The sequence below is a fragment of the Salmo salar genome, chromosome ssa16, assembly GCF_905237065.1.
Source record: "Salmo salar chromosome ssa16, Ssal_v3.1, whole genome shotgun sequence".
In the NCBI taxonomy this organism is placed as follows: domain Eukaryota; kingdom Metazoa; phylum Chordata; class Actinopteri; order Salmoniformes; family Salmonidae; genus Salmo; species Salmo salar.
The window spans coordinates 43,217,212-43,233,419 of record NC_059457.1 but is presented as its reverse complement, the minus strand read 5'-3'; the positions used below and the strand labels follow the sequence as shown (position 1 = coordinate 43,233,419).

General features: G+C 39.8%; 1 protein-coding gene across 3 annotated transcripts in view; it reads right to left on the bottom strand.

The window, feature by feature from the left end:
* LOC106573912 (homer scaffold protein 3) overlaps positions 1 to 13,522 on the bottom strand; it is a 44,090-nt gene extending 30,568 nt beyond the window's left edge. For 2 of the 3 annotated variants that reach the window (XM_014149365.2, XM_014149366.2), the window contains exons 1-3: positions 12,958 to 13,522; positions 12,284 to 12,334; positions 6,444 to 6,600 (exon numbers count right to left, since the gene is read on the bottom strand). In XM_014149365.2, coding sequence (XP_014004840.1) covers positions 6,444 to 6,600; positions 12,284 to 12,306 — 180 coding nt within the window. In that variant the 5' untranslated portion in view covers positions 12,307 to 12,334; positions 12,958 to 13,522. The remainder of the gene's footprint in view (positions 1 to 6,443; positions 6,601 to 12,283; positions 12,335 to 12,957) is intronic. The other variant, XM_014149367.2, reaches the window with a different exon arrangement.
* Positions 13,523 to 16,208: the final 2,686 nt, after the last annotated feature.

The following is a 16,208-nucleotide window of genomic DNA, read 5'->3' as shown; positions in this document are numbered from 1 at the left end:
TCTACTGCTCTATGTCACACAATGTTTTATTATAAAAAGGTCAATTTTTTCTGTCTCATGTGAACAGGTGTTGTGCAGAAAAGCTCTCGCTTGACAGAATTCCCCCCCCTTCGCAGGAACGCGCACGCACTCAATTCTTCATTGCTGCTGCTTGCTTGCTAGTTGAGATTTCTGATCACGTAAGGCTGCGTTTCATTACATTTATGTAATTTTGATCGCGGGGGAGGCACTAGTGATGTCTGCAGTTTTAGATTTGGCTATTTGTTTCAAGTGTATTAGTCTATAAATAAATATCTTTTCCAAAATACGTCATCTCTCCCATGTCTTATTGGACTAGTAGTTGTTCTGAAATGTTTATTGCTTGCCTACATTTTACTCCCTCATCTATATTTAATATAACACACAAATTAATTATTAATTTCGGTTGCCTATCCTGACGTGAATTAAGGAAATTAGAAGGGGGTGGGGGGGGGGGGGTTCGGCAGGGCTATCTTCTTGCCTGCCGGAATAGTGTTCTCTCTACCCATCCCTCAATCCCCCATCCCATCGTGCTTTTCCCTCTTATGGCTTTTCTTACATTTATTTTTTACACTTTTTCTGTTTGTTTTTAAAAATGTAGGTACAGTAGTAATAACAATAATAAATCAATTGGGCAAAAAAGAAAGTTAAAATATATATGTCAACATGAGTGCATATCCATAATCACAGTAAAATTATAGTAGAAAAAAGAAAATAAATATATTATACATTTATTTAAACAAAACTATGACTGAATGTGCCGCCATGAATAATCCCCTTCCCAATAGGACACCACAAGCACCTCCACCATCCCCATCAACAAAACACAATAATGATAATAGAAATGTAAATAAATAAATAAACAAAAAAAAAATCTCTATTTAGCGGACGGCTACAACAGGAGTTTCAGTGTCTGATAATATATGCATGGGAAAATACTCCTACTGACCTGAATGGGCACACTTGTTGTAGGGATTGCATTTGTATCTATCTATCTATCTATCTATCTATCTATCTATATATATATATATATATATATATATATATATATATATATATATATATATACACATACACACACTTGCCTAGCTAAATAAAAAATGAAAATCGGTGTCCAAAAATACCGATTACCGATTGTTATGAAAACTTGAAATCGGCCCTAATTAATCGGTCATTCCGATTAATCAGTCGACCTCTACTCTACACCATCTACTGCATCTTGCCATCTTGATGTAATGTATCACTAGCCACTTTAAACAATGCCACTTTTATATGTTATCATATCCTACATTACTCATCTTATATGTATATAGTAGAGGTTGACCGATTAATCGGAATGGCCGATTAATTAGGGCCGATTTCAAGTTTTCATAACAATCGGTAATCGGTATTTTTGGACACCGATTTTTTGTACATATTTTTTTTTAATTTTTTTATTTAACTAGACAAGTCAGTTAAGAACACATTCTTATTTTCAATGACGGCCTAGGAACGGTGGGTTAACTGCCTTGTTCAGGGGCAGAACGACAGATTTTTACCTTGTCAGCTCGGGGATTCGTTTTTGCAACCTTCCGGTTACTAGTCCAACGCTCTAACCACCTGCCTTACATTGCACTCCACAAGGAGCCTGCATGGCAGGCTGACTACCTATTACGCGAGGGCAGCAATAAGCCAAGGTAAGTTGCTAGCTAGCATTAAACTTATCTTATAAAAAAACAATCAATCTTAACATAATCACTAGTTAACTACACATGGTTGATGATATTACTAGTTTATCTAGCGTGTACTGCGTTGCATATAATCGATGCGGTGCCTGTTAATTTCTCATTGAATCACAGCCTACGTCGACAAACAGGTGATGATTTAACAAGCGCATTTGCGAAAAACGCACTGTCGTTGCACCAATGTACCTAACCATAAACATCAATGCCTTTCTTTAAAATCAATACACAAGTATATATTTTTAAACCTGCATATTTAGTTAATATTGCCTGCTAACATGAATTTTTAACTAGGGAAACTGTGTCACTTCTCTTGCGTTCCATGCAAGCAGTCAGGGTATATGCAGCAGTTTGGGCCGCCTGGCTCATTGCGAAACCATTTATTCCTAACAAAGGCCGTAATTAATTATGACATAACATTGAAGGTAGTACAATGTTACAGCAATATTTAGACTTAGGGATGCCATCCGTTAGATAAAATACGGAACGGTTCCGTATTTCACTGAAAGAATAAACATTTTTCTTTCGAAATGATAGTTTCCGGATTCAACCATTTTAATGACCAAAGGCTCGTATTTCTGTGTGTTATTATGTTATAATTAAGTCTATGATTTGATAGAGCAGTCTGACTGAGCGATGGTAGGCACCAGCAGGCTTGTAAGCATTCATTCAAACAGCACTTTCGTGCGTTTGCCAGCAGCTCTTCGCAATGCTTCAAGCATTGTGCTGTTTATGACTTCAAGCCTATCAACTCCCGAGATTAGGCTGGTGTAACCTATGTGAAGTGGCTAGCTATTTAGCGGGGTGCGCGCTAATAGCATTTCAAACGTCACTCGCTCTGAGACTTGGAGTAGTTGTTCCCCTTGCTCTGCATGGGTAACGCTGCTTCGAGCGTGGCTGTTGTCGATGTGTTCCTGGTTCGAGCCCAGGTAGGAGCGAGGAGAGGGACGGAAGCTATACTGTTACACTGGCAATACTAAAGTGCCTATAAGAACATCCAATAGTCAAAGGTATATGAAATAGAAATCGTATAGAGAGAAATAGTCCTATAATTCCTATAATAACTACAACCTAAAACTTCTTACCTGGGAATATTGAAGACTCATGTTAAAAGGAACCACCAGCTTTCATATGTTCTCATGTTCTGAGCAAGGAACTTAAACGTTAGCTTTCTTACATGGCACATATTGCACTTTTACTTTCTTCTCTAACACTTTGTTTTTGCATTATTTAAACTAAATTGAACATGTTGCATTATTTATTTGAGGCCAAATTAATTTTATTGATGTATTATATTAAGTTAAAATAAGTGTTCATTCAATATTGTTGTAATTGTCATTATTCCAAATAAATTGTAAAAAATTCGGCCGATTAATCGGCATCGGCCTTTTTTTGGTCCTCCAATAATCGGTATCGGCATTGAAAAGTCATAATCGGTCGACCTCTAGTATATACTGTACTCTATACCATCCACTGCATCTTGCCTATGCCGTTCTATACCATCACTCATTCATATATTTTTTTTATGTACATATTCTTATTCATTCCTTTACACTTGTGTGTATAAGGTAATTGTTGTGAAATTGTTAGGTTAGATTACTCGTTGGATATTACTGCATTGTCGGAACTAGAAGCACAAGCATTTCACTACACTCACATTAACATCTGCTAACCATGTGTATGTGACAAATACAATTTGATTTATATGGATCTTTCAAGGTTATCTTTGATCCAACTTCTGACTAGATGGCCACTAAAACACATGTATTTAAATAATTATGTTAAAAGAAACCTGTACTATTCCCTTGTTCCCTGTTCACTCAGAAAAATACTTGTAAAGATGTATAGACTACTTGACATTATGTTTTGCTAGATGACCTGAGCCAAATGTGCCTCTTCTGTGGGGAGGTGGACAATAATGGAGGAAGACACTAACTGGGTAATTGCTTGTTCACTACTAAAAGCACATTTTTAGGAGTACGAATTTGTATAAGCAGTAATATTTCTAGAGGTAGTATCATCCTCTTTGTCTGATAATTAAATAATTGTAATTCAAGAAAATATATTTAAAACATTAAATACATTAACATTTAAGTGTGCCAAGCCTTGCAGTGCCAAGATAGATGGGAGGGGAGAATTTCAGCAGGCCTTGACGAAATCCCCTCCCCCTTCTAATTTCACTAATTTTGTGGCTAGAGACAAATACTTTATGTGGCACACATCAGAATCAAATACTTTCTATAGAACAAACTTCAAGTCAGGACCGGCAACCAAAATGTATCTATGTGTGTTATATTAAACATAGAGGAGGGAGTAAAATGTAGGCAAGCAATAAACATTTCAGAACAACTACTAGTCCAATAAGATATGGGAGAGATGACGAATTTTGGCAAAGAGATTTATTTATAGACTAATACACTTGAAACAAATAGCCAATCCGAAAACTGCCAAATAGCCAATATCAAACCGACATAAAAATAAATACAAATAAATGCAGCCTAACGTGATCAGAAATCCCAACTAGCAAGCAAGTCGCAGCAATGATGAATTGAGTGTGTGCATGTTCACGCAAAGGGGCGGGATAATTCTGTCAGGAGGGAGCTTTTTGGCACAACACCGGTACCACAGAACTCCCCAAGTCACACCCTTCTCGTGCTCACTTTCTGTTCCGGCACCTCCCAATTTACAAATTAAGCACTGAAAACTGGTAGTCTAGACTTAAGCTAACCACCATATACTAAAATATCCACACAAGTCACTAGCCAGATATCATGAGTTAGAAGATTAGGCTATATTATGAAGTTATTACTTAACCTGTTATGGCTAGGGGGCAGTATTTTCACGGCTGGATAAAAAACGTATCCGATTTTATCTGATTATTACTCCTGCCCAGAAACTAGAATATGCATATAATTATTAGCTTTGGATAGAAAACACTCCAAAGTTTCTAAAACTGTTTGAATGGTGTCTGTGAGTATAACAGAACTCAAATGGCAGGTCAAAACCTGAGAGATTCCTTTACAGGAAGTGGCCTGTCTGACCATTTATTGTCTTTCTTTGACATCTCATTCCATTACAAAGGATCTCTGCGGTAACGTGACACTTCCCACGGGTCCAATAGGCTCTCAGAGCCCGGGAAAAACCTGAATGTCGTCATTCCAGCCCCAGGCTGAAACACATTATCGCCTTTCTCAAGTGGCCGATCAAGGGACTGTGGGCTTAGGCGCGTGCACTGGCCGCCCCCCGTCTTTGTGTTTTTTCCTCTGTTTACCGAAAAGGAGATTCCCGGTCGGAATATTATCGCTTTTTTACGAGATAAATTGCATAAAAATGGATTTTAAACAGCGGTTGACATGCTTCGAAGTACGGTAATGGAATATTTAGAATTTTTTTTGTCACGAAATGCGCCATGCGCACGACCCTGATTTACCATTTCAGATCGTTTCTGGAACGCACGAACAAAACGCCGCTATTCGGATATAACGATGGATTATTTTGGACCAAACCAACATTTGTTATTGAAGTAGCAGTCCTGGGAGTGCATTCTGACGAAGACAACAAAAGGTAATCAAACTTTTGTAATAGTAAATCTGATTTTGGTGAAGGCTAAACTTGCCGGGTGTCTAAATAGCTAGCCCGTGATGGCTGGGCTATGTACTTAGAATATTGCAAAATGTGCTTTCACCAAAAAGCTATTTTAAAATCGGACATATCGAGTGCATAGAGGAGTTCTGTATCTATAATTCTTAAAATAATTGTTATGCTTTTTGTGAACGTTTATCGTGAGTAATTTAGTAAATTGTTAGTAAATTCCCCGGAAGTTTGCGGGGGGTATGCTAGTTCTGAACGTCACATGCTAATGTAAAAAGCTGTTTTTTTATATAAATATGAACTTGATTGAACAAAACATGCATGTATTGTATAACATAATGTCCTAGGTGTGTCATCTGATGAAGATCATCAAAGGTTAGTGCTGCATTTAGCTGTCTTCTGGGTTTTTGTGACATTATATGCTAGCTTGAAAAATGGGTGTCTGATTATTTCTGGCTGGGTACTCGGCTGACAATCTAATGTTTTGCTTTCGCTGTAAAGCCTTTTTGAAATCGGACAGTGTGGTTAGATAAAGGAGAGTCTTGTCTTTAAAATGCTGTGAAATAGTCATATGTTTGAAAAATTGAAGTTTTTGTATTTTTGAGGAATTTGTAATTTGCGCCACGCCTATCATTGGATATTGGAGCAGGTGTTCCGCTAGCGGAACGTCTAGATGTAAGAGGTTAAGAGCATTGAAGATAAATCATTAAAAAATATATATTGAACTAGCAGATTTACATCAATCATCAACATTAATGATCAATTTGTGATGAGTGAGTGTGTTAACAATTGTTGCAGAAATAAATAGTCTTATGCTCCAAAATGTTAATGTTCGCTTCATTAGGAATTTTGAGATATGAATTCTGAAAGTTGTTTCTACTCTTAGCAACATGTCCTCATTGCAGTAAGATTGAACAGCTGAGTAGCACCAGTGCTGTGCACAGACCTTCTATTTTTTTCGGAGGGGGCAGGGGTGGCTTTTTGGATTTTGAGCACTTGCCCCCTCCGAAAAAAATAGAAGGTCTGTGCACAGCACTGGTGCTACTCAGCTGTTCAATCTTACTGCAATGAGGACATGTTGCTAAGAGTGAGCCAGCAGGGTTCATATCTCACCTTGGTGCCCCCCACACTGATGATGCGATACACAGTCCGGTTAGCATCGTAGAAGAAGGAGACGGTGACTGCATGCTTGCTGGCAGGGAGCCAGTTCCTCTTGGTGGCCGGGTCTATCTGGAAGACGTGTGCTCTGGCACTGAAGATGGGTTGTTCCCTTCGGGGGAGACACACAACGGTAGTTAGCATTAGCAACACAAGACTGTCACTCACTGTCATTCCCTTCCAAGACAAGTAGGTGAAATGGAGGATGTACGCCAGAGGGGTATACTACAACCAAAAATAACTATTGATTTTCTGGCTCATTAAGAAATCTAAGTTTAGATATGTGTTTTTGGTTGTTGAGTCAATTAGACCATGCCCATTTCAAGCTCTCTCAGACATTCCAAAATGGATGATATTTAATTATTTTTGGCAAGCCTCTGGGTATTGTTGTGGGTTTAGGTTAGGAGAGAGGCCATCTGTTAAATGAACCATCAATGGATTGTGGTTGGATATTACAATGAGATGTTGTGGGTAGATTCAAACACATTAAAAGAGAACGCAACATTACACAACTAATAGAGTTTATACAATGCTATTATATGTAATGTACTGTTCTCCCAACAGTTCAATTAGCTAGCTATATTGACTTTAATGAACACAATGTCCAAAATAATCTTTGTACTTTGTGAAAGGAGAAGGGAAAACAAGGGAAAATATAATAAATTAACAGTTCAGTGCCCTGTTCCATTTCACTTGGATTCCATTGAAACCAGGATATAGGCATAGTAATGAAGTCAGGATGTAGCTGGTGTTTTCACCGATGACCCCAAATACAACAACCCGTATGCTTAGCAAAAACAGCCCTTTGTAAAACTATGGTCAGATCTAATTCCATTTTATGTTCAAAATATCTGAGGAATGGTTCTGACAACAACAAAAACATTTTAAAATTGAAACAAATCACAGATTAATGACAAACCAATCTTGATTTCAATCGAGGTTCTCACTTGGCTACTTCTTATTTGTTTTTGACAAGGAGGAATAACTGTTTGGATGATTATCACAACATGGAATCATTACAGAATTGATCTCCTACTAGGCCTTTCATCATATCACTTTTAGTCTTTTTGAGATAATGACAACTGTCATTGGATCTCAGGAGGGATATGTGTATCAGTCATGTTGCATCAGGTTGAGACTTGATGATATGCATAGATTAACATGGATTAACATGGTGCCCAAACCGAGGCCTCGGAAGGGAAGGCAAAGGACCGTGGAGAGTCGGAGGCAGGAGGAGGAGGGGTGACAGTGATACACATTGTGGGGCACATTCTGTGCAGCCTTGCAAGGTTAAGGAGGAACCTGGGTGGAAGTGAGAACCTCAACCCACCACAATGTATTCTACTGAGACATTTACATTATGTTTGTATTCTTATCTTGTCCTATTTCTTATTGTTGTTGCACTGTCGAGAAGGAACCTGCAAGTAAGCACTTCATTGGACGGTATATACCATGTGTATCCTGTACATATGAATAATAAAACTTGAAACATCCTTTCCATGCTCCGCCAGTGTTGTACAACGCTCTATTAGCCTCTGCGCTGCCATGTCGAACCAGCCTTACAGTGTTGTGCGCAAGTATCCTAAAGACGAGGTAAATATCACAATGACATTTTCAATGCAACATGGCTCCGCAAAGGTCTTAATACATCCAGGGTTGTCCGGATAGATTATAAACCTACTCCAGATCATATTCACCCCCCTCCCCTTTTACACATAGGCACACCCTCACTCATACATGAACTGAATGGCATGTGTGTACAGTATTACATGAAACTGATTAATGGAAAAACAAGTGTATACTATATAGCTAGATACAATACATTCCAGAAGCATGTTGGCATTGACTAGCTTATACATAGTGTAGTCTATTAATATGAAACATACAGGGAATGACTGAAACAAACAAGTTGGAGCTGTATGATCAGCAGGGACAGTGAGGAGTGGATGGCTAGCAAGGTGAGTGGGACAGCAGCTGCTGTTAGACAGCTGGATGAAGGAGGGAACTGCAGGAAAATACTATTCTCTTGGCTTGCATCCCAGGCTGACATCCCCACTTATCTATATTTCATCACCTTTCTCGTGCTGTACGCATGCCTATATCCTATAAATTCATCTAAATGTTTCACAACAATTAATTAATCATGGGCGTTGTATCTGGCCAAATCACTTCTGTGGGAATCAGTGACATTTCGGGCAAATGGAAAAAGGTCCATCATGAGCCGAGGGTTAATGCTGGCATAGTTCCAGACCATCAGCTTTCAATCAGTGTTTTTACCTCAGGTGTACTTGACAACAGAATGTAAAATTCTATATCAATAGCCAAACACCCTCTCAGCGAAAAACAAGTGCATGAAACAAAGAGCATTGTGGTAAAATGATCCAACTCTCAATCAATATTACACCTCATTATTACACTGACTGTTCAAATGTAGACTTCAAACGTGTCACCTTGTTAACAAGCCTGTACAACAACAAACCAAGTAGATTTCAAATATAATAAGTATTGCAATTGCATGTTCTCTGGTGCATATTGAAGACTTGTCTGTAAAGAAGTCCAACTCTGAACCTTTTGCAGTGAAGGCAAGTGATAGATTGTTTCTTTCTGGAGTCAGTTTCTACATTTACATTTGACATTAGCTTCTTGCTCAAATTCTGAGTTCAGCTTTAAAACACACTTTCCCAGTGACCCCTGGGTGTGTGGGTTCACCCAGAGACACTGGGTGTCATCACTGGCTAATCCCCCTCACTTGTCTCTTCATCTCGCGCTTAAACTCTCAGCGGTTCATCTCCCAAAGCCACTGATCTGAAAACAGCCCCCTATGTAAATCAGCTGCCTAAAATGCCCATGAGTTAGTTATTATATAGTCTTTGAAAGCTTCAAACTGTAAAAAAAAGCTCTCTGTATGCAATACCTAAGAAATATAAAAGCATCATGTTCCAAACTACACTCCATGTGGTATGGAGATCTACTTAATGAAACAAAGGACATCTTCCATGGGGAAAATAGATTGCAGAATACTACAGGTAAACTATTTTAAACAATGGTTTAATAAGAATCCAAATGACCTACTTCATGCCAAACGTATAAAATGTCCTCAATATATACTGCTCAAAAAAATAAAGGGAACACTTAAACAACACAATAAAGGAGTGGTTCTGCAGGTGGTGACCACAGACCACTTCTCAGTTCCTATGCTTCCTGGCTGATGTTTTGGTCACTTTTGAATGCTGGCGGTGCTTTCACTCTAGTGGTAGCATGAGACGGAGTCTACAACCCATACAAGTGGCTCAGGTAGTGCAGCTCATCCAGGATGGCACATCAATGCGAGCTGTGGCAAGAAGGTTTGCTGTGTCTGTCAGCGTAGTGTCCAGAGCATGGAGGCGCTACCAGGAGACAGGCCAGTACATCAGGAGACGTGGAGGAGGCCGTAGGAGGGCAACAACCCAGCAGCAGGACCGCTACCTCCGCCTTTGTGCAAGGAGGAGCAGGAGGAGCACTGCCAGAGCCCTGCAAAATGACCTCCAGCAGGCCACAAATGTGCATGTGTCTGCTCAGACGGTCAGAAACAGACTCCATGAGGGTGGTATGAGGGCCCGACGTCCACAGGTGGGGGTTGTGCTTACAGCCCAACACCGTGCAGGACGTTTGGCATTTGCCAGAGAACACCAAGATTGGCAAATTCGCCACTGGCGCCCTGTGCTCTTCACAGATGAAAGCAGGTTCACACTGAGCACATGTGACAGAGTATGGAGATGCCGTGGAGAACGTTCTGCTGCCTGCAACATCCTCCAGCATGACCGGTTTGGCGATGGGTCAGTCATGGTGTGGGGTGGCATTTCTTTGGGGGGGCCGCACAGCCCTCCATGTGCTCGCCAGAGGTAGCCTGACTGCCATTAGGTACTGAGATGAGATCCTCAGACCCCTTGTGAGACCATATGCTGGTGCGGTTGGCCCTGGGTTCCTCCTAATGCAAGACAATGCTAGACCTCATGTGGCTGGAGTGTCAGCAGTTCCTGCAAGAGGAAGGCATTGATGGTATGGACTGGCCCGCCCATTCCCCAGACCTGAATCCAATTGAGCACATCTGGGACATCATGTCTCGCTCCATCCACCAACGCCACGTTGCACCACAGACTGTCCAGGAGTTGACGGATGCTTTAATCCAGGTCTGGGAGGAGATCCCTCAGGAGACCATCCGCCACCTCATCAGGAGCATGCCCAGGCGTTGTAGGAGGTCATACAGGCACGTGGAGGCCACACACACACACTACTGAGCCTAATTTTGACTTGTTTTAAGGACATTACATCAAAGTTGGATCAGCCTGTAGTGTGGTTTTCCACTTTAATTTTGAGTGTGACTCCAAATCCAGACCTCCATGGGTTGATAAATTGGATTTCCATTGATTATTTTTGTGTGATTTTGTTGTCAGCACATTCAACTATGTAAAGAAAAAATAATTTAATAAGATTATTTCATTCATTCAGATCTAGGATGTGTTATTTTAGTGTTCCCTTTATTTTCTTGAGCAGTGTACTACCTCTGATTGTTTGAAAATATCTGATGATTGGGAAAACACTACGTATTAGAGAGAAACAAATTTTGACTGTAGTTCTCCTTTAAGGGTTGGGCAATTCCACACTAACAGAATATTTCACTTTATGCCAAACAAAAAACAATAATTGCAAAGTTAAACAAATCATACAACTCCATGCACAAGGATGACTTTAAAACATGTCTACTAAAAATTGTACAAAAACACATTTATGTGTTTTTCAAGTATTCTTTTTAAATGTTTTACTTTGCAATCATTTGACATACATTTTAAAGTGACAAATCTGAGTCTTGGCATCATTCTGTTACAGTGGAGTAGCCCAGTTTCATTCCCATGACCCCCGGGAGTCGAGTGAGCCTCATGTCGACATTCCTGAGCCAGCGAAAGTGTCCGGCCCAGTTCAGCAACATGACACTGCACAACTAAATACCAAAATAGCACAGTGGAAACGCTAACTCATAACTACTCATCAAGAAGTCGACATCTCAGCTCACATATTGTCTTCTATCAAGGTGCTGAAGTTTCTCATTCTTTAATTCACACATTCTTCTCCAGGGACCAAACTATGGGTTTTCATCAAATGGAATTCTCAACAACTCACAAAAATGTTAACAATACAACATTGCCTTTCGCTAAAGAACCAGGAAACTTGCCAAAACTTTCTTAGCATAATCTTCCTTGTATTAACTTCAGGCTCTTAACTTGAAAGTCATTAGGCTCTAGGAATACATGCATGTCTGATAAATTGCTGTAGTCAAGAAATAAAGGTGATTGGGAGAGAGAATATTGCATGCAAAAGCAATAGCAAAAACAGCAATTAGGCAGCACGTAATTCTCCTTGAGCATTAGGTTATATGCCACAAAAGACTACTTCATTGCATATACAGTGGATCATCTTTTTCTAATTTTTCTCAAGGTTGCGCAATACAAAACATTTCGTATTTTTGGGACAATTGTTTTAGGCACAATGCCTTAGACACAATGCAGTAATTTATGAGGACAATTTCAAGGTAAATGCATCCTAGTGCAGAAACCAAACCTGCAGATTACGACAGGCAAGACAAATCCAGTTTGTACTTCATTATGTACTGTAGGTGTTATAATACCAATGTTTAGCAATGGATTATAATATCACAAGAGAATTGATGTGACAAGATGGGGGAATTGGGGGGAGGGTTGTCGATGAGGGGGTACTTTTTGGGGACAGAGTAAATAGACAATGAATAAGCACAATAATACCTTTCTCTGTGTGATGGATACATTTTTACAGTTCAGGGAAGGTTCCTTTTTCTGTGATGGAAATAAAAGAAAACACATCAAATTAGACTTTTTATTGAAGTGGCATGAACTTCAAGACTGCTTTTTTTTCAGGACAAATGAAAACAGAATGAGTTAGTAAGTGTTTGACAGTGTGGAACAATGTGGCCATAGTCAAGGTGAACCTTTACATGGTCATGAGTGTAGGCTGAGGGCTGTTATCAAGGTTGATGACATTGAAATTAGGTCAGTTGAAAATAAATATAAGATTAAACTTCTCTTTTAAATAAGATCATTAAGAAAATAATGTAGGTATTTTATGAACAAAACATTTATGGAAATATTTGTGGGTCAATGCATGCATACATACATACATACATGCATGCATACATACATACATACATACATACATACATACATTACACCCTAGCTTGAGTTTAGATCCCTGTAATATGGATATAGTCAGCTAATTACATCCATACATTAGGGCGATAACATGTCCAAGTTTACAGCATATTTCAAATCAAATTCATGCATTTGGGTCATTTACATATACCACCTTTAACTCATCCCAAACTTCACTTTTTGTCCTGGCCTTTTCAAAAGATTGTAGAGAAAGCGCAACTTGGTTTGAGAAACTAGAAAGCTGCACTCACCCCATATTGTTAAAATCTTCCTGTCTCCTTGCAGGATATAACTTCCAGTCTTATTTCATTCGATAGGTAATGTCTTTCTCTATTATTTTCTCTTTCTTGTCACTCCGAATAGAATAACAAATCGTATCGGATGTCACTGTAAAGTGAATTCCTTTATAATTGTAGAGTAGGCTACGTTGCATTTCATTTCTGGAACACGGAAACCAATAAACGTTCTGAAGGAAAAATAACTTGAAACCATTTCAAATGTTCCCAATTGTAGTAGTTCGGTTGTTTAAAATCAATTGTTAGAATACAGCTTTCCTTTGTCCGTATAATATATCCAGCGAATCCCGTTCTTTGTCACTCTTTCTTTGTGGTTGCAGAATAATCTTGTGATTTAACGCCTCTCAAAATGCAAGGGAACTATTCGAAATTCTACAAAAGTACAAATATGTAGGCTGCTCCCCCTGATGAGTGTCAGCCCACAGTAATTAAATTCCTTCTGCAATCTGCATTTTGTTGTTCTGCCTGCTCTGTCCATTCTGATCTGGATTAACGTTCAACACTTCCATGCTCAATTTGAATTTGAGACCCTCTCTAACACCACCTGCTGGTTGCTATTTGGCGAATCAAATTACATTGCCTAACCCACTTTACACCATTTGAAACGTGAAATATAATATTCCAATGTCTTGCAGGCTGACTTGAAAGCACACTCTCCACTTGTAATGAGGTTTGATTGAAATAATGGCATTAAAATAAGTATATTTCAAACGATTGATATCTGAAATCAGGAATACATTCACATTATGGGTGTAATAGATCATTGCAATTGCTGCTTGGAATAAAAATGCTCTGGCTATAAAGGTAGACTTCAATGAGAAGGAAATCAATTGCTGGACTAGGTATGGGTTTTTTATTTGATTGTACTTTATTTGCAAGAACTCTCCCTGAGCGAAGGTTTCTGAAGCATTTGTGTTTGTTTTTATCTTATTGGCTTTTTTTATTGTGCTGGAGAACAATGTCTTTCTTCAATCTCTCAATCTGTGAAACCACAGATTTTAAACTCAATATATTCTCAAAATAAAAAGGCATTAATACAATAAGTCAGTTTATAGAAATACATCTCAGACAGAAAACAATGCACAGTGGTGAGGCTTGGCATTGGAGCTTGTGCACACTAATTATGTTGTGCACTGGCCTGTTAAAGACAATATTCAGCTGACTGACTTTTTGTGCTGTGCAGAAGGCTCCATGTTCATTTTCTCACCTGTTCCAGTGCAATTTGCAGGAGAGAAGGCCATATTGTAGTTGCACAATCTGCACATGCATAATTTCCCAGCCCTTATCAGAGAGACATAAATCAAATATGGCATACGGGCAGAGATACATAACCAAAACACAGATGGTTCATCTAGAAATGTCTCTCGAGTCAAGGATCTCTGACCTCAATGTGCAATGCAAGACCATCAGCTGAAATGCTCCCAGATGGGGCATCTACAGTATCTATGGAAAAACAATATAGCAGGCCCTTCACTTTATATGACTATTTTACCTACAAGAACGTTATGCCACCATGCCATCATGGATGTTAAAGGTAAAATACAGCATAGCCTACATGAGGCATGTTGCAGACACCTGCTGCCAGTGGGAAATGCCATAATGTTCTAGAAATTTTAGAGAATTGGAACAAGAAAATGCAAAGTATGAAACCTAGTAGACCACCGCAGTCAAATTAACTATGACAAAGCTTGAATCCAGCCATTAGATCAGTGTACAGAGGATAGAACAACAGGAAAGAAAGGAAAGAAATGAGTGCTATAGTGCCCTCAAAGCTCATCACTAAGCTAAGGACCCTGGGACTAAACAACTCCCTCTACAACTGGATCCTGGACTTCCTGATATGCCGCCCACAGGTGCTAAGTTTAGGTAACAACACATCTGCCACGCTGATCCTCAACACGGGGGCCCCTCAGGGGTGTGTGCTCAGTCCCATCCTGTACTCCCTGTTCACTCATGACTGCATGGCCAGGCATAACTCCAACACCATCATTAAGTTTGCCGATGACACAACAGTGGTAGGCCTGATCACAGACAACGATGAGACAGCCTATAGGGAAGAGGTCAGAAACCTGGCCGTGTGGTGCCAGGATAACAACCTCTCCCTCAACATGATCAAGACAAAGGAGATGATTGTGGACTACAGGAAAAGGAGGACCGAGCACGCCCCCATTCTCGTCGACGGGGCTGTAGTGGAGCAGGTTGAGAGCTTCAAGTTCCTTGGTGTCAACATCAACAACAACCTATCATGGTCCAAACACACCAAGACAGTCGTGAAGAGGGCACAACAAAGGCTATTCCCCCTCAGGAGACTAAAAAGATTTGGCATGGATCCTCAGATCCTCAAAAGAATTCTACAGCTGCACCATCGAGAGTATCCTGACAGGTTGCGTCACTGCTTGGTGGGGAAACTGCTCGGCCTCCGACCGCAAGGCACTACAGAGGGGAGTGCATACGGCCCAGTATATAACTGGGGCCAAGCTTCCTGCCATCCAGGAACTCTATACCAGGCGGTATCAGAGGAAACAAATTGTCAAAGACTCCAGCCACACTAGTCATAGACTGTTCTCTCTGCTACCACATGGCAAACGGTAGCAGAGCGCCAAGTCTAGGTCCAAAAGACTTAACAGCTTCTACCACCAAGCCATAAGACTCCTCAACAGCTAATCAAATGGCTACCCAGACTATTTGCATTGACCCCACCACCCCCTTTTAAGCTGCTGCTACAGTACTCTCTGTTAATTATCTATACATAATCACTTTAACTCTACCTACATGTACATATTACCTAAATTACCTTGACTAACCCGTGCCCCTGCACAATGACTCTGTACCGGTACACCCCCCCCCCCTCCCCTCCTATATAGCCTCGCTTTTGTTAGTTTACTGCTGCTCTTTATTATTTGTTACTTTTATTTTTTACTTATCTATTTTTTAGTTAACACTTATTTTTCTTAAAACTGCACTGTTGGTTAAGGGCTTGTAAGTAAGCATTTCACGGTAAGGTCTACACCTGTTATATTCGGCGCATGTGACAAATACAATTTGATTTGAAGAGTAGTTGGCAGTGGGACAAGTCATTTAAAAGGGCTGGGCGGTGCACCATTTAAATCAAAATGCTTACACAACAATGAGTAACATTAAAGGTTTGAAAACAAACTTGCGTTCTACAACACAAACATTTTAACACATTATCACAAATCTATTTT